The following is a 23554-nucleotide window of genomic DNA, read 5'->3' as shown; positions in this document are numbered from 1 at the left end:
AAGATTTCATTCCAATGTAATCCTGCTCTCATTGTTTCTAATGGAAAATCTACTATTTTTCCCCTATGGCTGCATTCATGATTTTCTCTTTATCTTTTGTTTTCTATAGTTTAAATATAATATGCCAAGGTTTACAAATATATATATATATATATAATATATATATATATATTATATATATATATATATATATATAATATATATATATATATCCTGCTTGATATTTTCTGAGCTTCTTGGCTCTGTAGTTTGATGTTCACTAATTATTTTATTATGATGTTCACCCATTATTTTTTTCAAATATATTTCTCTGCTCCTTTTTCTCTTTCTTCTGCTTCAGGGTTTCTATTACAAATATGTTTGAAAATATGATACTGTCTATTGCTCTGGTCTTACATGATGATCTGCTTTCTCTGTCTCATTGCATTGTCTGTTTTATAGTTTCTAGTGGCCAGTCTTCATGTTAACTAGTTCTTTCCTTCTCTCTATTGTGTGTGTTAATCAGCCCTTGAAAGGCATTCTTTATTTCTGTTACTTTACTTTTTTATTTCTTTCATTTTGGCTTACTTTAAAGAATTACCACCCCTCTGCTCAAGTCATCTATCTGAACTTTCATGTTGTCCATCATTTCCACTAGAGACTTTAACATGTTCATCATAGTTATTTTGAATTCTCTGACAGGTAGTTCAAACACATGAGTTTTACCTGAGTGATTCTATGATTTCTTTGTGGCTATGTTTCTCCTAGCCTGTGGTTTTGTTATATTTTTGGTTAAGAGCTGAACTTGTTGTTTAAGACAGTAGATATTGAGGTAAATGTATTTTATGATTAAGAATGCACACACATTTCCTTCTGCTGGGCCTTTAGACTGAAGTTTGTGTCACTCTAGGCAGGAGTTCAATTTGGTTTGAAGTTTGTTTTAGCCAAGTTGTCAAGAATGGAGTTTGTTCTTAAGGATCAGGGTGTTGAGAGCCACAGCCGAAGGGGCCCCAGCAAACTTTCAGAATGCCAGCTGATGATTGGCTCACAGCGGCCCCAGCAACATCTAGCTGATTGGCTCCTCTGCGGTGATGCTCATTGGGCTGTTTCCCTGTCCTTTCAGACTATGGAGCTGCTCATTGGGGGACTTTTTTGGCTCTGCCCACGTGACCCAGCCAATTGGCCTCAAGAGCAGGAGGATTGTAGGAGGTGGAGAGGCTTGTGGTGGTGAGAGAAGCTTGTGGGAAGCCAGTGGTGGCAGTTGGGCTCTGAAGGTTTTCCTGAGGAGCTGTTTTGATTGGCGTGAGTGGTTCTAAAAATAAAGTCCGTTTCTTTTTACAAGTGGCTCCTGAATTGTGCCCAGCCAGACTGCAGCATTTGGTGGCCCATATGGGGATCGAACCCGCGACCTTGGTGTTATCAGCACCAAAAAGAAATCTGGTAAATGGAGATTATTGCAAGATTTAAGAGCCATTAATAATGAGATAGTTATTATGGGACCTGCTCAATCGGGGATTCCTCAATTGTCTGCTTTGCCAAAAACTTGGTATGTTTAAAGATTCTGTATTTAATTTATTTTCCGATAGTCAGTATATAGTTAATGCTATAGTATCCCTTGAAGATGCTGGTAGGATTTCCCCTTCCTCTACTGTTTTCTCTTTACTTTCCACTATACAAAGTCTAATCTGGGACAGAAAAGATCCATTCTTTATAGGACATATTAGGGCAGGATTGCCTGGAGCCCTTAGTTTGGGCAATGATTTAGCAGATAAAAGTACACGTGACATACATATTTTCTCTATACTAGAAGAAGCTACAAATTTTCATAAAAAGTTTCATGTCAATGATAATACTTTACAAAAGCGTTTTAAAATAACTAAGGAACAAGCTAGACAAATAATAAAACAATGTCAAAATTGTGTGACCTTTTTACCACAAGTTAATCTTGGAGTCAATCCTAGAGGATTGATACCTAACCATATTTGGCAGATGGATGTCACACACTTGCCAGAATTTGGAAAATTAAAATATTTGCATGTTACAGTTGATACTTCTTCTGGATTTTTGATGAGCTCCCTTCATGCTAGAGAAAAAACTAAAGATGTTACAGCTCATTGCTTACAAAATTTTGCCACTGTGGGTGTTCCAAAACAGTTAAAAACAGATAATGCCCCTGGTTATACTTCTACCTCTTTTCAACAATTTTGCTCAACATTTGGCATTACTCATATAACAGGAATCCCATACAATCCACAGGGACAAGGCATAGTTGAAAGAGCTCATCAAACTATTAAAATGTACTTATTAAAGCAAAAAGAAGGAATTGGGAAGGGGTATATAATCCCCAAAGATAAACTTAAAATAACCCTTTTTACTCTAAACTTTTTAAATTTGGATTCATCAGGGCTTAGTGCTGCGGAAAGGCATATGTGTCCAAAAAATGTACATAAGCCTAAGGTAATTTGGATGGATATTTTAACAGGACAATGGAAAGGTCCTGACCCAGTGATTGTCCGGAGTCTGGGTTCTGTTTGTGTGTTTCCACAGGGAGAACAGCAGTCGATTTGGATTCCAGAGAGACTAACCAAAGCAATTTCTACAGACCGAAAAGAAGATGATTTGGCTCAAATCCATTACAGCTGATATCCAGAACTCCAGTTTGGCTATTCTTACATCTGCAACAGAACCAGGATGCTTTTTTCAATATCTATTTTATTATTGCCCTTTCCCATATCATGAAGTTCTATTTTGTTTTTTGAGCTCATACAGACCTAGGTTAATGTTTTGCTGATCAGTTCTATTTTTTGACTATAGAATTTTTAAACATTGCAATGGAGATTTCACCTGTAAAAAGTTATAAGGCCTTTACTATTATGTTATCTGTTGTATGTATTATATTATGTGTGCACACTTGTGTTTTGTGTTATATGTTTGAATGTACGTATGTCCATATATCATATATGATGAATGCTCATGAAAAAATAGATCCAAATTTTTTTTCACGTGATTTAAATGGTTTAATTTAAATTAGGTAAAAGCTGTTGAGGATTGTTTTAATATGTGAACAAAAAAGGAGGTTAACAGATCTGCTTGTTTACTTTCACCTTTCCTTTTCATTATATTTAATAATTCTCTTCAAGATAATGTAAATTGTTAAGAAAATTGTTTTCTTTTAGTGCCTTCTGGAATGTTACATAATTTTTTCTTTAGCCATTATTGCCAGAATTCCTATCTTCCTCCCAGTGCTGGTGAAGACAAAGATAAAACCAATCTACAGCTTCGGCAATAGCCATCACTGAACTGCTTGCAGAACTTGCCTGGACTATGTATCTCTTGTATGCATTGTGAACTCACCTGTATGCATTGTGAACTCTCTGTTGGTGCAGTAACTTGTGGTAGTGTTGGGGTATTTTTGCTGATGATATCATTGGTGATACAATTTTTCCAAAAGGAGCTGTCAATTGGCTTGGTGTATCTTCCTCACTTCTGCTTGTCATGATTGTTCAGCTAAAATTTGGGGACCAAGAGAGGTGAGGCAAAGAACGTCAACACCCCCCCCCCCACTGGTACAAAGACCTCTCCACAGGTGTGGCTGTATACTGGACCTGTAGTCAGTGACGGGTAAGATCCAATTGCAATGGTACCAACCTAAGACAGGAGGCTGACGCCTTGAGGTCAGCTTATCCAATAATGGGTAAGGACCATATGTACTATTGGACAACCTAAGGCAGGCATGGTCCCTAAGCCACATGCTTGTTGTTTAAACAGAGAGGGGGAGGTTTTTCTGCTCATACCACGTTCTTATTCTCCCTGAGAAAGTCTCTCTCAAGGCTTTATCTTCCCCCATATGTTCCACTGGTATTTTCCTTGAGCTTTGTTAGCATGATGGTGGGATAGGGAAAGAAAGGAAGTTCTCTGATATTTTCATTAAAATTCTGTCTGAAACAGACAACATGACACAGAATTGAGACTGTAGCCTTCATAAGTATTGTTGTCCTATTCCCCTACTCAGCCACTGTTGGCTTTCCCTAGTGTCCTGGGGCTTTGGGTTTTATATCTATCTCTCTGTAGATCACAACTTGTTATTTTGTGGAGATATGAGAGATGCATCTGGGAAAAGTTATTGTGGCCTCCTTTCCTTCTCTCAACTGAAATTAGATTCCACCTGGTGCCTTCTGCTACACATTGATCACACTATTTTTGTTGTTGTTGTTTAAATGAACAGGGGATGGGGTAAGTCTGAGTTAATTTAAGCAGTGGCTGCTGTCCCATCGTATAGCCAGTACCAAAGGGGGCACCTTGTCTGGATTCGCTATGATCTCCCTGTATGAGCATGTTGGGGTCCTAGAGGCAATGCCTAAGAAGATGATGGGAAATTCCGGGTATTTCATGCTCAGGAGTAGAAACTTTTTCCAAATAGTGTAACTCAACCATTATTATTTCATGAATAATTTCTAGTAAAATTTTTGTACCAGATTCTTGTGGCTCTACAGACCATATAATAGATGACAATTTTATTTTGTCTGTTTCAGAGGCAGGAGAGTAGGTGGTTAAAAGGAAAGCCTTAGTAGAAACCAGCCCCTCCCTATCCATTTAGTTGCTCTGTGACCACAAATTAAATAACATCTCTATACCTCTGTCATTTATCTATGAAAGTATAATCATGATATTGATAATGTCAAAGAAGTGTCACAAAGATGAGGATTTATATGTAAAGGATTTGGAGGAGTGCCCGGAAGGAGGAAGTGATAGTATACAAATGGCTGTTGTGATCCTGGGATATGCACCTACATAGGAAGAAGTCCAAGGGAAATGAAATCCTGATAGGTATAGCCTCCCTGGTTTGGATTCACATAATTCTGACACTTCCTAGGAGAATCTGAGACCTGAGCAAAAAGGAGCTAGCTATATGGGCTGCAACACTTAGTCCCTAAGTGTGGAATGACCAGGAGTTCTCCTTGTGAGAGAAGACTAATGAGTCAGGTGCATTCCATGAGAGTCTTTCTGTAGAGAAAAGAGAACAAAATTCCTAAATGGTTGTCCCTAACCATCCCCCAACATAGCCCCTCAGGATCATCTCGTAGCATCAGTGACAATATGTATGTCAGGGAAGAACCCTTTCTATTAAGTTTTGGATGAGTGTGGGTGGATGTACTATCAATGATCTTCATTTTCTCTCCCTTTCTCCAATTCCCTGCTAATTCCTTTTTTTGTTTTCAGTAGCAACATTGCCTGAAGGATATGAGGACATTTATTTTGTGCTCAACACTGTGAATCTAAAAGTCAAGGCCATGAAAAAAGACCTGTGTTTGTTGGTATATAACATAATAACTGAATAATTGCAATGATTTTGCAAAGAACTTTAAAAATGAGAGTAAAAGTACATACACACACATGGATAATGGAATGTGTTGTTTGTGAATTAAATTGCAAGTTGCCTTGCATTTGGTGGCCTCAGATCACCAAATGTTGGCTCACATTTTCTACCAAAACATTAGGACCCTAAACAAAAAATCCAGTGAAAATGAGATCAGTTTCTAATTGTCCTGAGCCGTGCACCCATTTCTTGAACAGCCTGGCACTTGGATCCCCCCTACTCAATAAGTAATGTACCTTGGAGTGATATGGGAATCTTGTGAGATTCAGGTTGAGTAGCACTGGGCTAAGGTTTGAATTTCTGTATGACTAACAAGGTTATGTGAAGAAGATGTTGTTAGTTTAACAAACCAAACTTTGAGCAAAAGGTTTTAGAATATTAGTCTAAATAATTTGATTTTCTAATATGTAATAATAACCCATATGATCAATGTAATGCTTCAGTTATTGAAGATTAGGTGAGGTCCAAGCACTTGTAAGAGATTTATGGGCATTATTTTAATCCTTGCCACAGTTCATGCAAGTTAATATCATTATGTTATTCTTTTTAAATGAGAAAAATTTTAAAAATTAAAGTTATGTGAAGGAATTTATGCAAAGTCACATAGTTAATATGGGGACGATGGTCATGTGGCAAAGTGTTTTTGAGGTAACACTAAGAAATAGGGAAACATAAAATAAAATAAAGTCATTCATCAGTATATTACCCTAGGACAGTGACTGACAAATATTTTCTATAAAGAGCCAAACAGTAAATATTTCAGGTTTTGTGGGTGTCTATTTCAACTGTGAACTCAATACAAAAGCAGCTGTAGCTTATATGAAACAAATAATGAATCTCATGTTTCAATAAATCTTATTTATAAACCAGCTAATTCTGGACATGAACAGAATTTCTGGACCCCCTGATCCATAGTAACCACTGTTACTATAAAGGTTTATGGTTTTTATAAAATTATTTTTTTCCTTGAGAGGCATAGAGTAATGACATTATTAGGTGGGAAAATATAAATAGAAGGTTTAAGTGTGCCTTATGTATGCAATTATATTTTTATATGAATAATTTTGTTATTAAATATATACATCAATAAAATGTTGAGTATACACATATATATTTTTGTGAGAGAAATTACCTTTGTATTCTCTATAGATGCAAGAATGCAAGATGCAAGGGAAGAGATATTTTCTCACTTTAACTGTCAGTTCCTCTTATGCAGGATTTTTTTTTTCAGAAGTCTGAAGTACAAGGTCTTCAGGGAGAACAGCTGGAACAGGCTTCATTTTCTCCCAGCCACAAGTGCAGAATGTGGACTGAGAATTTGTACTTTGGTCTCTCAGATATGACAGATAGCTGATAGTTTACTTATATAATGGTCATTAGATTTCATCAGAATAGCCCTGGAATAATGATAATAATATTATGTACGACAAATCATTCTATCTACGAATACACCCAAACACTCAGGCATAATATGAGAAAATGACAAGTCACATAAATATTTATATAATAGGTAGACATCTCTCCACGCATTTAACCCTCTCCTGCCTTCAGTTTGAACTATTCAATTATTGAAATTCTCTGTACAGTCTAGTAAGATAAAACCAAAATGCAAGCAAACAAACAACAATAACAACAAAAAACAACTTTATTATGTGGTCAGCCATCCATCCTGTATTTTCAGATTTCCCAGATTGCCTGATCTAATCAGAAATCATGCAGCCTTATCTCTAATTTCCAAGATTTTTTTATTTAATCAGAAATAATGCAACTTCAGTCCTAATGACACCATTCAGGGCTCACTAGGAGAGCAGAATCCAAGAGATTCCCTGGGAAACTCTGGAAGTGCTGCTGGTGGGGAGGCTCAGATTGGGCGGCCAGCTCTGCAGCCACTGTGGCTGCCTATGTGAGGAGGTGGGTGGTTCTTGTGTAAGTTATTCTGGCAACCCTAACACTGTGCTCGTCCAGCAGGCACAGTAGTATGTGGCTTCATCTTCTTTTCCTAGGAAATTTACTGTTAATACTGAAGTGGAAGTTTGAGCATATTTACTTGCCTCAAATTTCTTGTTCTTTCCTCCTAGGGTACGTTGATTATACTTTGCCCGGACATATATTAGATGCTCTAACCCTTGATTTGGTTTCTCTCGGTACCAGTGTATGTCTATGCTTTCGAAGCTCCGGAGGATTGCCTTGCAAGACATTTGGGCACTCTTATCTTTTTCTTTGGAAATTGATATTTCAGGTTGCTCCAATTCCCCAAGTACAACTGCAAAGAAAAGAGATTCCTATGAACAAATGATATGTGAAGAAGCTACAGAAAAGAATGACTTCATTCTCTCCTAGAGACTGAAGTGAGGAAGAGGCAACTCACAAGCCCAGAGGGAGGAGAGGATGACTGCTTTTAGGAGTGGCATCCCGTCTGCAGGCTGGCTGCCCAGGGAGAAGGTGAGAAAGTGAGGGGTCCAGAGAGCTGAGGTCTCAGGTCAGTGAAAAGGGGTGTGGTTCTTCTGGTTTCTCAGAGAAGTGGAAGGTCAGGTGATTTCCTGAGTTCTTCATGATCTTCTGCATTTATGAGCAGAGGCAGTTCATGTGGTGCAGGAAATTGGGGTTTCCTGCAGCACATGAACTGGGCAGTTTGGGTGAGTATATTAACATCGGGAAAGATATCCCTGGTATGCATGTCTTTGTCTGTGTTTGGGGGAGGGAATGGTTCTCATTGTCTGTCTTTCTGTCATTTGCTATTGTTTTAGGGCTAAGGTAAGAAACCTGATATTTGTTTCTCAACAAAAAAATAAAGCAAAAATATCAATTGTTAAAATATTTTATTAACAATATTTAACATGCCATTTTCACAAACATTAGAGTATTGTGTGTGTGTGTGTGTGTGTGTGTGTGTTTGTGTTTAATTAAGATGTCCCTAACTAGAATATCATTCAGGGAACCTACATTTCATTCATAACCTAGGTGCCTCCAAGGAGGAACTAGATTTCCATTGCTGGCAGGTATGAGACAGAGCAATCTCTGGAAATACACTTGTGCTCTCCCTGGACTGTGAAAAACAGCTTCATGAACATATGTCATGTGGAAGAGTGATCTGAAATCAGTGTCACATATAATATTTAATGAGACTTTTAAGATTAATATAGCATCTAATAGCCATCAAGGAACTGGTACATGTCTGGCATTTATACAAGGTGTTTTCCTACATTAATTATCTCATTTAATCCTCTCTACCGCCCTGTGAGATGGATGCTATGATCATCTCCATTTGACAAATAACTCAATAATGGTAAATATGAGAACAACAGATAAGATAAACAATCATCATTTGTTCATGAAAATATGAGTAAAATGAGATAAAAATGTCAAGTCGGGGCTGGGCTCAGCTCAGCTTCAAAGTGGTTACTCAGCACATATGAGAGTCCTAATTAGATCCTCAACAATGCATAAAAATAAATAAATAAAATAAAGGTATTTATTTTAAAATTTAAAAACATGTCAACAGTGGCACCTGTCTCATACTTTTCTTTTAATTTTTTCTCTAGGCATTTATGAATACAAAGGATTATCCCACTACTGGATATATATCCAAAGGAATAGAAATCAGCATTTTGAAAAACATTTGCACTCATCTGTTTGTTGCAGCAGTATGAATAATAAGCAAAACATGGACTTAACCTAGGTGCCCATCAATGGATGAATGAGTAAAGAAAAGGCAGTACAGGTACACAATGCAATATTATTCAGCCATAAGAGTAAATGAAGTTCTGTGCATTGCAGCAACATGAATGGAACTGGAAACATTGTATTAAGTGAAATAAGTCAAGCAAAAGGAGGCAAATATTTAGTACCTTTTAAAATTCTCCTGTTATTAAAAGGATGTCAGTGTTATCAATTGTATGTGGAAACTTAAAAGCTAATCTAAAAGAAGTAGAAACTAACAACTGGGTGCGGTAGTGCACCCTTGTAATTCCAGTGGCTCGGGAGGCTGAGACAGGAGGATTGCAAGTTCAAAGCCAACCTCAGCAAGTTAGCGAGGCTCTAACTTAGCAAGACCCTATCTCTAAATAAAATACACACACACACACACACACACACACACACACACACGCACACACACACAAATAAGGCTGAGGATGTGGCATGGTGGTTAAGAGTCCCTGGGTTCAATCCCTGGTACCAAAAGGAAAAAAAAAAAAAAGAAAGAAGTAGAGACTAGAATAGTGATTAGCAGAGGTTATGAAAGGTGTAGAGGAGGGAGGGAGGGAGGACATGGTTCATGGATACGAGATGCAGTTAGGTAGAAGGACTTACTTTTAATGTTATTAGCATAGTAGGATAACTATAGTTGGCAATTAATTACATCTTTAAAAATAACAAGCAGAAAGGATTTTGAATGTCTCCAAAATAGTAAATAATGTCTGAGGTATAGACGTGCCAATTGTACTGATCTGATCATTACACATTGTATATATGTATGGAAATGTCTCTATGGATACTCTGTTACTGCTCCATGAAGCTCTTTTGAGCACTAGATGAGACAACTTTGGAGTTTTCACTTGCACACTGTTAAAGAGTTGGATTTTTTAAAAGAAAAGTTCAATTTTACTTTTGTAAATCTTTACTATTACTGCTATACCTAATATCCATTGAGGAATGGCTAACACTGTTCTAAATGCTTTTGTGCTTTGTGTCACTTACACTTCCCACTAGGCTTCAGAGGAATAGCCTTCCTCTCATTGCCACTGTGGCAATGAGAACAGTGGGGCCAGCGTCACCTGTCCCAAATCACTTCCGCTTACTGTGGAATCTTGATATCAACAGATGTTCACCAAAGAAAATCTGAGTCAATGAGCTACAAAATAATAATGGAAAACTTCACTTCGTTGTCTACTTTAAAGCATTTCTTTGCATATTTGTAGACAGTAACTTGGTAGGATCAGCCACTGAGGCTCTCATATTCTCCATCCCTCTATCTTGTGTTCTGTTGGAGTTTCTGTCCTGAGATGAGACCCCCAGAGGCTAGGGAACAAGGAAGGAACTTTACTTAATTTTCTGTCCCCTAACTATCCCCATCATCTTATAGTACTGCATAGTGGGAGGTGCTCCCCTTGTCTCTGGGTGAACATGGACTTCACTGACACCACTTGAAGAATCTTTTGTGACCAGCACCTTTAGTGAAATTGTGTGCTGTTAGTTTGCCTGGTTTGACCTATGAATGGGGATTCAGACTACAGAAAACCATTTTTTTGCCTTAAAATTCACCTGATTTTAAAACACATTCTCTCACTGTTAATTCAAACAGTAAATTTATTCTGGTCACATCTGTCATCCTCTATGGGTTTTAAAATCTTCTGGCTTAGCTTTAATAGAGAAAGGGGTAGGAGGGGCATAGATTATATAAGAGAAAAAAACAGAGGAACACTATATTTCTCAAGCATGATCATTGTTACATGTTTTGATCATTGACCTATGTCTAGGCTAAAGTGTTTTGACACCTCTCTATGTACTCCACTTGTGACATTTCCTGTTATGGCAAGTTCTCAAGAATAGAAATGGTATGTGGTTTCTTAGCCCTTTTCCCACCAGTATTTGCAGAAAAAAACAACTTCCTGTTTTGTGCCCAAGGTGGCCATGGCTTCTTGATTAGTGTTCATTCTGTCCTTATCAGTCTCTGCTGGGCAGGCAGTAGGTCTGCGGCAGTCAAGATTTGCCCTCAAATGCCACTGTATATTCTTACAAAGTTAATAAACTCTAAAGGTACTCAAAGTGGCCTAAGAGTAGAATTAAAATCTCATAAACTCCATTTCAGTAGGTCACCAACCACCTCTAAGCACCAGTTCTTTCTTCTATGTACAAGTTTATTTGTAGGATTTTATGATGATCCTCTGAGATTCTCAACATGGTAGCACATTACGTGGCAGTCAATGGGAGCTCAGTGGATAGGAATTCCATCCTTTTTTCTCCCAGCACATTTACCATTACTATACATCTTGGAAATAAAAGAGTGACCATTACCTTCTCTCTGAGATAATTAGGAAGTTTCAAATTGAGTAGACCAGGTCAATAGAAAACAATGTGAAATAAGAAATCTGTCTATCATTGGAAGAGAATTTCTAGTAGAGATGTTATTGGAATAAAAGTTGTTAAAGTAAAACTATGATTCTGTACTTTTTGAAAATTGTTCTCATTAATTATTCTTGACAGCAGAATGCATTTTGGTTCATTGTATACAAATGGAGCACAGCTTTTCATTTCTCTGGTAGTACACAGTGTAGAGTTGTACTTTGATAAGGTGTTTAAAATTTCCAAAATACTTTTACATACACAGGCTTCTTCTATCCAGGAAATGATACTTTGAGTCCAGGAGGAGTACCAGGGACTTTTCCTTGTGCTAATCAGCAGGAGTTATCATAAGTTTTGTTTAACATAAAAATCACCATTCCATGGCATGCATATGTTATGTTTGTCACTGTAGTCTGCCTTGGCTGTGGTAAGATTAGGCCATGTGTTTTAAAATTCAGCCTCTAGAACAATGAATGCTATGCTATCTAATATCCATCTTCTAATCAATGGAGATAAGGAGATCTGAGATACTTAAGGTAATGCAAATTGATCAGCACAAAGTTACAAAAATTTGTATAAAAGGCTGGGGACATAGCTCAGCTGGTAGAGTGTTTGCCTCCCATTTATAATGCCCTGTGTTCTTTCCCCAGCATCACAAAGAGAGGGAGGGAGGGAGGGAGAGAGGGAGGGAGAGAGAGAGAGAGAGAGAGAGAGAGAGAGAGAGAGAGAGAGAGAGAAGTGTGCTTTGGGGGCTGGATCTGTGGCTCAGTGGTAGAGCGCCTGACTTGCATGTGGGAGGCAGTGGGTTCAGTCTTCAGCACCACATAAAAATAAATAAATAAAGACATTGTGTCCATCTAAAACTATATAAAATATTTAAAATGTGTATAAATATTAACAATAACAACAAGTATAGTGAGTGGGGAGGTTATCTCCAGATGAATAAACATTCATGATCTAGAAGGTCTCTGAGAAAACAATTTCCTGAAGAGATGAGGCTGAGCATCGGCACATTCTTATGTAGAAGCCTCCTCTTTGAGAATATATAGAAGTTGGAATCTTCATGCAAAATCACCATGTGAAAGACCACTTAGGAGACTGTATGAAGGCTTGCTAGTGGAAACTGTCATTGTCCAATTCCGAATAATGAATGAAGAATCAAAGATTGCTTTTGACTGAGATGGCTCTGATGGTCTGCTACTGTGCACCTTCCAGAAGGCACAATAGTATGGAGCTGAGTCTTGTTTCTCTGCATTGGGAATGGTGAGGGCAGACACAGAAGTTGCAGGTATCTTGTCCACCTCAAGTTTGCCTAATGTAGTGCTTGGTTTCAGATTGACAGTGTTGTTAGGTGACAACAGTGATGTCAGGAGCTGCATTGCATGAGCTGGTCTTTTCCAGATGCTAGTGTGTGGACATGACAGAAATGGTTATTCCAGACACCACACACTCCAGTGGTGCTACTTTGGACATCATTTTAGTACCAAAGGTTGAATTTGCCTGGGTCACCTGCATTGTATACAAACACTGGAGGAAAGAGGGGCAGGGGATAGTTTGCAAAAATAGAATAAAAACACTGAATTAAAAAAATACAAAGTTAAAGAGAATCAGTGAAAAGTATTTGGAGGAGGCAGCCAACATATGTGACCTAGAGGATCTGTGGGAGAGAGTAAATATTTCCGAAAAGATGAGGCTGAGCCTTTGGACATTCTTAGGTAAAACTTCCTTTTGAGAAAATACGGAAGTTATAAACTCCAGTGTAAAATCACCATATGAGTGATTTACCCAGGAGACTGTATAAAAGCATGCTCGTGGTAAAGGGTGGTCCTCAGCACCTATTAGCACTTGCACCCTGAAGGTGGGTAGACAAGGTTCACCATCTTACATCTGATCATGGGGAGCAGATGACCACCTCAGAACTACAAGACCACCTATTCACACAGTGTCGTTCAACACCCACCATTTGTCATGGGACCTAGTTATTGGGATACAGATGTAGGGAGCTGTCTAACAGAGATAGATGAGTCATAGCCATGATCTTGGCCTTTTCTGTTTTCAAACACTATCTTTCACAGTATAAAAATACAATAACCCCACTGAGCTGTCAGCCAGAGTGGTGGGTAATCAGGCTGTGCTGTCTTCACAGAGAGCTTGTCTTCACCCAGGTGGAGACTTTGATTGGCTAGTGAACTCTCACATCCTGTAGGTTGCGGAATCTGGCCACATTTCTGGGTCTGAATACTCCATTCCTGATGGCTTGCCCCTGTTTAAGTTTTATCTTTCTGTCCTCTCCCAGCTACCAGAGCTATACATCTGTGCTAAACCCCAGTCTCTTCTCTAGGAAGCAGTGTTCCCTCTTTCTGAATTACTGCTTTTGTTTTTGTCTGTTTTTCTTTCTCTAATCCAAGATATATTATCCGTGCTAGAGTATTTTTTAAAACCGCTCTTTCCCAATCAGCCCATTAAAATTTATGGTTGTCTAGATTTCTGTTTTTACTTTACCTACTCTGCCTCAGATAAGATAATTACTTATCTTTAATTATCTTAGAGTGGAGAAAAGAAGGCACCCATCTTCACCCCACCTGCCTCCAGAGCTCCATGTACACTTGTCTAACTGACTACTAGATGACTTCAAGTTTGGCTCACATCAGACATCAGGAGACTGCATATGTACAGAGCCAGAGCAGATTGATCATTCCTCTTGGCCACTCATCTTTTCCTACTGTATCAGGGAACATCACTGCTGCTCACTTTGCACAAGCCAGACTATGCATGCCAGTCAGCCCCAACTCCCCAACTCTCTCCTCTAATTTTTCACAGTTCATTTTTTGTGGATTCTACTCCCTAAACAAGTTTTGGCTCTCACCTGTCTCCATTCCATCTTTCACATTCTGCAAACACTGGCCCTTACCACTTTCTTACCCACCACCTGGGTACTAATCTTATCTAGTTCGTTTTCTGCTTAGAATTCTTAACGCTGCTCTACTCTGCTTCTGAGTATCAAGTCCAGAGCTGCTAGAACATGAGGCCTCTATAAAATGGTATCTCCTCCCTTCCTTTCTGTCTTAAGCTCAAGTTCCACATCTGTTCTTCTCTGAATATACCACATTTATGAATATTACTACTTCAATCCACAGATGTTCTCCTATATATCACACTTTACTTGGTGAACTCCTGTTCATTTCTGGACTCGGCTCAGGCACTGTCTCCTCCAGGAATCTTCTCAGCCAGGAAGTCTGGGGTGAATGTGCCTCCAATTGCTTTCTAGTGGTGCCTTTAGTGTCTCTGTCTCTCAAAAGCTTTCTTCCCAATTTTTGGGTTATCTGCTTATTATTTTCTCTTCTTAGACTCATCTGGGAACCATTAGGAGTTAGTGAGACTATGCTTTATTTAATTTTACTTCCAGTTATTTGTAGAATAGAAAAAAAGTGAAGGAATGAGTGGAATAGTGATCTTTGAAGTATTTCTTTTCATTCAGTGAAAGATCATTATTTAAAATATAACCTGTAAAATTAACAAACAAAAATACCAGATACCAAGGGATGACATGTCCCAAGCACTCTGTATCCTTTCTCATGTTGAACTATGTAAAGTAGTGTAATTTCCATGAGGCCCAGTTGGAAGAAAGTGAGACTCAACTTATCACAACTTGTCACTGACAGATTTGATATTGGTTCTTTCTGCCTACAAAGCCTGTGCCATTTGAATACCTCCCTCTGCTTTTCTCATCTCTCTGGTAAGAATAAAATCAGGACCCAACTTATTGGACATTTGTGAAGCATAAATAAGTTAGCTCAGGTAGAGGGTTTGCATCAGTGCCCTAACTACTGTTAGGCTAAAATTGGGAAGAAAGGTTTTGAGAACAAACCCTGATAGTCGTTTCTGTCAGAATCTGTCATGTTGCCTTCACTGAATATGCCCAGTTGAGCATTAGAAATATACTAGTCCTGCTTTTGTCACACTAATCTCTCATGAAGAGACAGGCCAGCAACAAGTCTCCCACACAGAAAGTGACAATGAGAATGAAATAACTTGGTACCACTACTTAGAAATAAACACTTTCATGTCTAGCGATATTTACCATAAAGATGGAGTCATTATAAAAAAATACTTGGTATCTAAATATTTCCCTGAGATTTTCACACAAATAATAGCTAATTTTTCACTCTGGCCTTTGAAACTGAAATCATGGGATAGAGTCCAAGGAGAGATCCAATTTTTCAAATTTATCTTCTTTTTGAACTAATACATTAATGTCTATAGGATCTAGGACCTGCTTAAGGTCACAGAATCCACTAAGGTTAGAGCAGCATCAATGAGGAATGAAGGTTCATAGTTTGGTGTCTTGGGCAAAAGGAAGTATGTTGTTCTGTAGAGAGCTCATTGAGGAACTTGTGCCTCCTTTGGCCACATGTAGTCACCAGCAATTCACAGAATTCACTCCTATCTGGAGCCAACCTTGAAAGCGGTGCAGGAAGTGCACAAGGCCTCTCTTTTCTGTACCCATCTGGCATTATTAGCACATTGAGGAATAAGAACAGAAGGAATAATCTGAAAACAAAACAACAAAAAAAGTAAGTTTTAGCGCCTCTCCTTCCATCACTTCTCATACATGCTGGGAGGACTTAGCTTTGACTTAGGACTTTGTGTGCAGGAAGGATCATGGGGCTCTTTTAGAAATCAGGCATATGGTAGTTACACATCTCTACAGAAGTTGAGAGAGAGAGACAATGAGATGAGAACCTGAAGGATCACTTTTCTTGGAAATCATTTGTCCCTTCTACTCATAATCTCTTTTTTATTTTATTGATATTTTCATAAATTCCTATATAAATATCAGATCTTCAATGGAAAAAAGTGTTTACCTTCAACTACACCTTCAAAAATATTTTTGTTTCATTGTTGTTTTTCTTCACACACATCAGCAGAGGAGTTTCCTCTTAGGTGCTGGAGGATTGGCAACACAGGTTTATTTATTTATTTTTCCATTCATTTTTCTATTAAAGAAGCTGGTTGTTTGTATGAAGACAGACACAACAATATCTTATTTGTATGACTTGGCTTTATTACAGAAATTGTAGTCACATGGTTTAGCAGCCATTTGTGGAAAGTGGAAACAGCACGAAGAACTTGACTCTGGAGAAGCCTGGGTGCCTCCATGTCCCATGCTGGGCGATGCTCAAGGAGCAGTGGAGGGCAAAGGACCCAGCGATTCCCCCAGGGTTTCGCACATCACCCTGCCATGAGGATTAGCTCCTAACATCAGCTTCAGCACTATTTCTCCAATGGATAAGGGTGCTGGACTTGGGCAATATTGTTACCTAAGCTTCCTACTGACTAATGTCATGTGAGAAGGGTCTATGGGACAAGAACTTAGAAGCTGGAAATTAAGAGTAAGCTCCCTGTCTCAGTGTTTTCAACCATTTGGTGGTAAATACAGAAGGTCTTTCATTCAAGAATCTCATGTCAAATATTTTATTTGTGCATTCTTTGGGTGAGATGGTCATTCCCTTAAATTATCCATAGGTAAAAACATCACCAACATCAGCCACAAATTAAAAATTGTCTAGTTACTGCATTAAAAAGTAAAGAGAACTAGCTACATTAGCTTTACTACTATTATTATTTAATCCAAGGTGTCTAAAATATAATCATATAACATTCAATCAATATAAATGTTTTTGAATTATTTCACTTTTGTTACACTTAGTCTTCAAAGTTTGGTTTATATTTTAGCCCTACAGTCCATCTCAGCTTGGACTTTTTCCCTAGTTCCTTTTCAAGTGTTTCAAGTGCTCAAAAACCACTTGGAACCAGTGGCACTGGTATGGATCAGCATTGCTTATCCTCCACATGTTTCAGAACCTTTGAAGAGGGGGCCCTTTAAGAGGGTCTCTTTGAATGGATTGCACATAGAGTCTGTGGCAGCCTGAGAACTCACCTCTCTTTGGCCTCATCCCCTTATCTGTGGTGGGAGCATTGAGGGGCTCACCAGTAGAGCCAGGGGGCTGAAGGCCAGGAGTGGGTTTTTTCTACTTTCATGCCACAAGGAAACCGAAGAGACCAAAAGTTAGTGAACATGTCCAAGGCCTGGCAGGAAGGAGAATAGAACTTTTTGTGTGGGGTGTGGGTTGGTCCCCAGGGCTGTGCTGCTCTAGGTCGCCTAGTAGTATGTACCTTCATCACCCTTTTCTACCTTCCACACCAACAGAGAATAGCTACTGCCATTCCTGGTATTCACAGTTGTGATTCTACCTGATTTCAAGATTTTGAATCCCATTGCACAACCCTGCTGAACATACCCATCCAGAAAAGTCTCTGGGGGCCCTGGTCCTCCTCCTGCTGGTACCAGTGGAGGTAGCTGACCCTGCTGTGGACCAAGCACTGCAGAAAGACAGAGTTTTCCTTGTGTGCCAGGACCTGGGTCGCTTGCTCCAGCATGATGAGTGGCTGCCCCGCGTTGAAGGAGAAAACCTTGAGGCAGAGGCAACCCCAAGCCTGGAAGCCGCTGCAGATGTCACTCTGCAAGAAGGTGGGAGACTTACCTGGAAACAAGAGGACCCAGAGGACAGTGAGGAGGCCTGACATGACTCTTGTTCCTGACAGAATCTCAGGGTGACCTCTGGTATCAAAGTGCTGCCAAAAGCCACAGCTTGGTGGGTGGTGGAGGCCAGGTGGGGCCTGAGCCAATTCCTGTCTTGTGCAAGGATGTAATTGATAAGAGAAGTAGGAGAGAGAGGAAGAGGCACTAGAGAGAGGATATCCACAAATCTAATTGCAAGGTGAAGGGAAAGAGGATAAATAGTTTGAGTTCTGAGAAATCAACTTTAAAAATGTTGCTGGAGTCATACTCGCCCAAAGAGGAAATGTGGTGGGACACTTCCTGTACTCTCAAACCCCCTTGATGTGCAAGGGGCTGGAGCAGTGGCATGATTGACTTGTTACCTCAGTTATATTAGATCCTAAAAGTAACCTAATGAAATAAACAGTATTATTCTCAGCTTTTGAAATGTGGAAATCAAGGCAGAAACTCACTAAAATCTGAACAGTTCTGGAGAACCAGGGTGGACACAAGGTGCCAGGTATGGCAGTAGACCTAGCTAAGGCCTCATTTAGAAACTCTATAGTAATGGAGACATAAGTATGCTGTTTGCTTTGAGGAAAGGAGAAGCACTGGAAAGTAATTTCTGCCCAAATTGCCTGCTCCCTATGTGGGCTATCATTGGAATTTGTCACTCACAGGTCCTGTTGAAGATTTTCAGTGCTCTGAAATTCAGCAGGAAAGTTGTGTGGTCTTGGGCAAGTTGTTTTGCTTCCTTTCTACTCTCCTCTAATTTTCACCTGTAACTGATCAATCCCAAGTGACCTTGTGTTCCTAGTCAACAGATTGAATGTGCCTCCACACGCCCTAGGAGAGCTGAGAGAATGATGCTGTGTGCCAGGATGCTTGGCCAAGGATGAGAGATAGAAGTTTGGGAGTTTGGTCTTAGGAGTCATTTGGGGGCAATGCATAGCTGTTATGGGGATTGATAGAGGATGGGAGTTGGGCTTCAGGCTCATGATTTCCCTTTGTTCAGAGTACAGTGAGTTCATGGCAGGAAGTGAGATGGGGATTGGTCTAGGTGGTATACCAGAAACAGAGTACAATTTTGAGTATACACAAGGACCAATCTAAATCACTGTGCTAGTCCAATAGGCACAGGAATACACAGCAGAGTCACTTTCTTCCAGATTTCTTACTGTAAATTTACATCTCCCATCTGCACCTTTATAAGCAATGTATTTCCCCGATGGGTTTCCAGAGTCCTCCACAAAATTGCAACTTAAAAAATTATAGTAGAGAAGCCGTTGTGGGGCCTTTGCCTCCTTGAATTGGTACCAGTGGATGTAGTTATCTGTGATTTGTAAGTTACAAGTGATTGCCACAAGTGATCCAGGTAAACGTGTGACTGACATCATTCTTCTTTCCAAACTAGAAGATGTTTGACTGCCTGGAATGGTAACAACAATAATAATTAACAGCAAAGATGTAATGGAATCTTCGTTATGGCCTTTGTTGGAGAAAACCACATCCTATGAGCATCTGTGCCACATACTTACCAGGAGGCAGGGTGGCTAGAAGTAGGGCTAGAGCCCACAGCATGCCTTCTTCCCTGGGGCTTACAAAGAAAAGGACCAGAAGAGAAGAAACACCTCCCAAAACTCAAATCCTGCTCAAATTGGAAGGGATCCCTCCAACAGTGACTGAGAGCTGATCCTCCTGACTGCATCAGAGGCAGGGAGAAGTAACTGAGGAAGTGCCTGAGAAGACTACCCAGCTGTTTACCCACAGAGTGGAGCTGGGAGGAGCCTCTGCCTCTCTGCTTCTGCCCACTTCTTTAGTGCCCCCATATGGCCACTGAGAGCAGGTCCTCTGCAGAGAAGGAGAAGCCAGAAGCCTAGGGAACTCAGAGCTGAAGCAGGTTGAACACAAATGTGGGAGGCAGAGTCCTGGATGAAATTTGTCTGCCTTGTGGAAACATGAAAATCCCTCAGAAATTCAGTTTTCAGGTTGATGGTACTGCCTTGGTCTTGTCCTGAGATGAAACTTCTTCATTATGTTCCTGAACCACTTTCACTTACATTTGTAAATAGATATTGGAAACAATCATCAACTGTAAATCTGATAAGCCTTGAGTCCATTTTATTTAAAAAAAAAAATTGGGGGCTGGGGATGTGGCTCAAGTTGTAGTGTGCTCGCCTGGCATGTGTGCAGCCCGGGTTCGATCCTCAGCACCAAATACAAAGATGTTATGTTCGCCGATAACTAAAAAATAAATATTAAAAAAAAACTCTCTCTCTCTCTCTCTAAAAAAAAAATTTGGATCAATTATATTGGTTCCAAATTATATTCCCTCATGGTAAATCGGGTTTTGTGTGTGTATGTGCTTATGTGTGTGGTGGTGAAGGGGGTGTACAAATTAATTTCTTAATAAATATCTCTTTATACTCAAGTCAAATGGTTCCTTCAGTTAGGGCTGTGAGCTTTATTTAAAAGAAAAAAAAATCACATAGAGTGCCATGCCATGCGATAGTTGGGACATATTTGCTTTTTGTTTGAAATGTATCAGTGTCTAATTGTCCTGAGCTGTGCATCCATTTCTTGAATAGCCTGGCACTTGGATTCCCCCTACTCAATAAGTAATGTACCTTGGAGTAATGTGGGAATCTTGTGAGATTCAGGTTGAGTAGCACTGGGCTAAAGTTTGAATTTCTGCATGTCTAACAAGGTCATGTGAAGAAGATGTTGTTAGTTTACAAACCAAACTTTGAGCACCAGGGATTTAGAATATTAGTCTAAATAATTTTATTTTCTAATATGTAACAATAACCCATATGATCAATGTAATGCTTCAATAATTGAATATTAGGTGTGGTCCAAGCACTTGTAAGAGATTTATGTGCATTATTTTAATCCTTGCCACAGTTCATGCTATCATTATGTTATTCTTTTTAAATGAGAAAAATTTTTAAAAAATAAAGTTATATGAAGGAATTTATGCAAAGTCACATAGTTAATATGGGAACACGATGGTCACGTGGCAAAGGGTTTTTGAGGTAACACTGAGAAATAGGGAAACATAAAATAAAGTCATTCATCAGTATATTACCCTAGGACAGTGACTGACAAATATTTTCTATAAAGAGCCAAACAGTAAATATTTCAGGTTTTGTGGGTGTCTATTTCAACTGTGAACTCAATACAAAAGCAGCTGTAGCTTATATGAAACAAATAAGGAATCTCATGTTTCAATAAATCTTTATTTATAAACCAGCTAATTCTGGACATGAACAGAATTTCTGGACCCCCTGATCCATAGTAATCACTGTTACTATGAAGGTTTATGGTTTTTATAAAATTATTATTTTTTCCTTGAGAGTCATAGAGTAATGACATGATTAGGTGGGAAAATATAAATAGAAGGTTTAAGTGTGCCTTATGTATGCAATTATATTTTTATATGAATAATTTTGTTATTAAATATATACATCAACAAAATGTTGACTTTACACATATATATCTTTATATGTAGTAAAGGCTTTTTGTTAAAATGCATAAAGTGTTTAAAAGTACAAAAAGGAAGTTAAAATCACCCATCCTTTCAAAGACATCCACTCTTTAAACACTGGAGAATTAATTGCCATGTGCTTTTTTGCATACATTTTGCATAAATATATATATATGCTTGAGAGCATATCATATAAACCTTTTCTGTGTTCAATGTTTTCCTTGAAAATATGTGGTGTATATATGCCTTTTTACTTATATTTCTTCAAAAACTGTATTAAATGGCTAAAAGGTATTTGGTCACCTAAAGCCATGTAGATAAGGTGTCTCTTTCCCTCCTGTGCATCACTTCACTGTGTAACCAAGTTTCCACCCCCATAAACATCTCAGAGGTTGTTCAGATGTCCAGGTGCCTCATGTGCTGAGATGTGACTTGTGGGGCTGCTGCAGTGGGACTCTTCATTGCTCTTTTGAGGATTATAGGAAATAACCTGCATGAAATAGTGAGCAGATATTGCAGGCAATTTATTGCATCTTTTCATTCACTTTTTTGTAAAATACGGTTCATGGTCTCAGACCACTTTTTTCTTTTCAATGCTCTTCTTTCCTTTGTGCCTCTTCATTCATTAATTGAGAGGCTGTGAAGATTTAGTCCTTCTGGTCAATGCCACCCTGACTCACCAGGGTCAGCAGGAATCAGCAGGGATAGGGTTTTAGACAAGAGGTCCTAAGTGTTGGGCCTTGGAGCCCCCTGGTGTTCCCTCACTGAGCTTCAGCAGCATCTCTGCTGATCTTGGGAAGGGAGAAATGGAGTATGAGTATGCTGCAGTTATTTCAAGTGTGTAGGTAAATTGTATGCATAGTTGCTATGTGGTAAGCAATCCAATTAATAAAGAAACCAATGTGAGAAACATCTGTGAAGGAAGAATTTTTCATTACTATCCACCTTGTTTGAATGAGACTTCAAGAAGGTTGGAGAGCACTTTTCATATTTTAACTTTTAAAATTTTGTCTCAGTATTCCTTAAAAGATTTTAACCATCTAGCTCCTAATCATAGAATAAACACAATAATTGTCAGAAATCATTTTTTACTTTGCTGATTTGTGAGAAAAATTACCTTTGTATTCTCTGTGATGCAGGGAAGTGATATTTTCTCACTTTAACTGTCAGTTCCTATTATTCAGGGTTTTTGGTTATCTTTAGCAGAAGTTTGAAGTACAAGGTCTTCAGGGAGCACAGCTGGAACAGGCTTCATTTTCTCCCAGCCACAAGTGCGGAATGTGGACTGAGAATTGTACTTTGGTCTCTCAGATATGACAGATATCTCATCGTTTACTTATATAATGGTCATTAGATCTCATCAGAATAGCCCTGGGATAATGATAATAATATTATGTATGATAGATCATTCTATCTCTGAAAACACCCAATGCTCAGGCATAATATGAGAAAATGACAAGTCACATAAAATATTTATATAATAGGTGGACATCTCTCTAGGCATTTAACCCTCTCCTGCCTTCAGTTTGAACTATTCAATTACTGAAATTCTCTGTATAGTCTAGTAAGATAAAACCAAAATGCAAGCAAACAAACAAGCAAATAACAATAACAACAAAAAACAACTTTATTATGTGGTCAGCCATCCATCCTGTATTTTCAGATTTCCCAGATTGCCTGATTTAATCAGAAATCATGCAGCTTCAGTCCTAATGACAGCATTCAGGGCTCTCTAGGAGAGCAGAATCAAGAGGTTCCCTGGGAAACTCTGGAAGTGGTGCTGGCGGGGAGGCTCAGATTGGGCGCCCAGCTCTGCAGCCACTGTGGCTGCCTATGTGAGGAGGTGGGTGGTTCTTGTGTAAGTCATTCTGGCAACCCTAACACTGTGCTCGTCCAGCAGGCACAGTAGTATGTGGCTTCATCTTCTTTTCCTAGGAAATTTACTGTTAATACTGAAGTGGAAGTTGGAGAATCTTTACTTGCCTCAAATTTCTTGTTCTTTCCTCCTAAGGGACGTTCATTGTACTTTATCCGGACATATATTAGATGCTCTAACCCTTGATTTGGTTTCTCTCGGTACCAGTGT

At 39.0% G+C, this 23554-nt stretch overlaps 1 gene segment (V, D, J or C); it reads right to left on the bottom strand.

Annotated features, from left to right (window-relative positions):
- The window catches only part of LOC101954873 (T-cell receptor gamma chain C region C10.5-like), a 37428-nt gene extending 24365 nt beyond the window's left edge, over positions 1-13063 (bottom strand). Inside the window, 1 exon segment of the C gene segment in view lies at positions 12635-13063. Within this exon segment, the coding sequence occupies positions 12635-12934 (300 nt within the window).
- Positions 13064-23554: the final 10491 nt, after the last annotated feature.

Source organism: Ictidomys tridecemlineatus, chromosome 2, assembly GCF_052094955.1.
Source record: "Ictidomys tridecemlineatus isolate mIctTri1 chromosome 2, mIctTri1.hap1, whole genome shotgun sequence".
Classification (NCBI taxonomy): Eukaryota; Metazoa; Chordata; class Mammalia; order Rodentia; family Sciuridae; genus Ictidomys; species Ictidomys tridecemlineatus.
The sequence above is the reverse complement of the archived record's forward strand: the minus strand, read 5'-3'. Positions and strand labels throughout refer to the sequence as shown.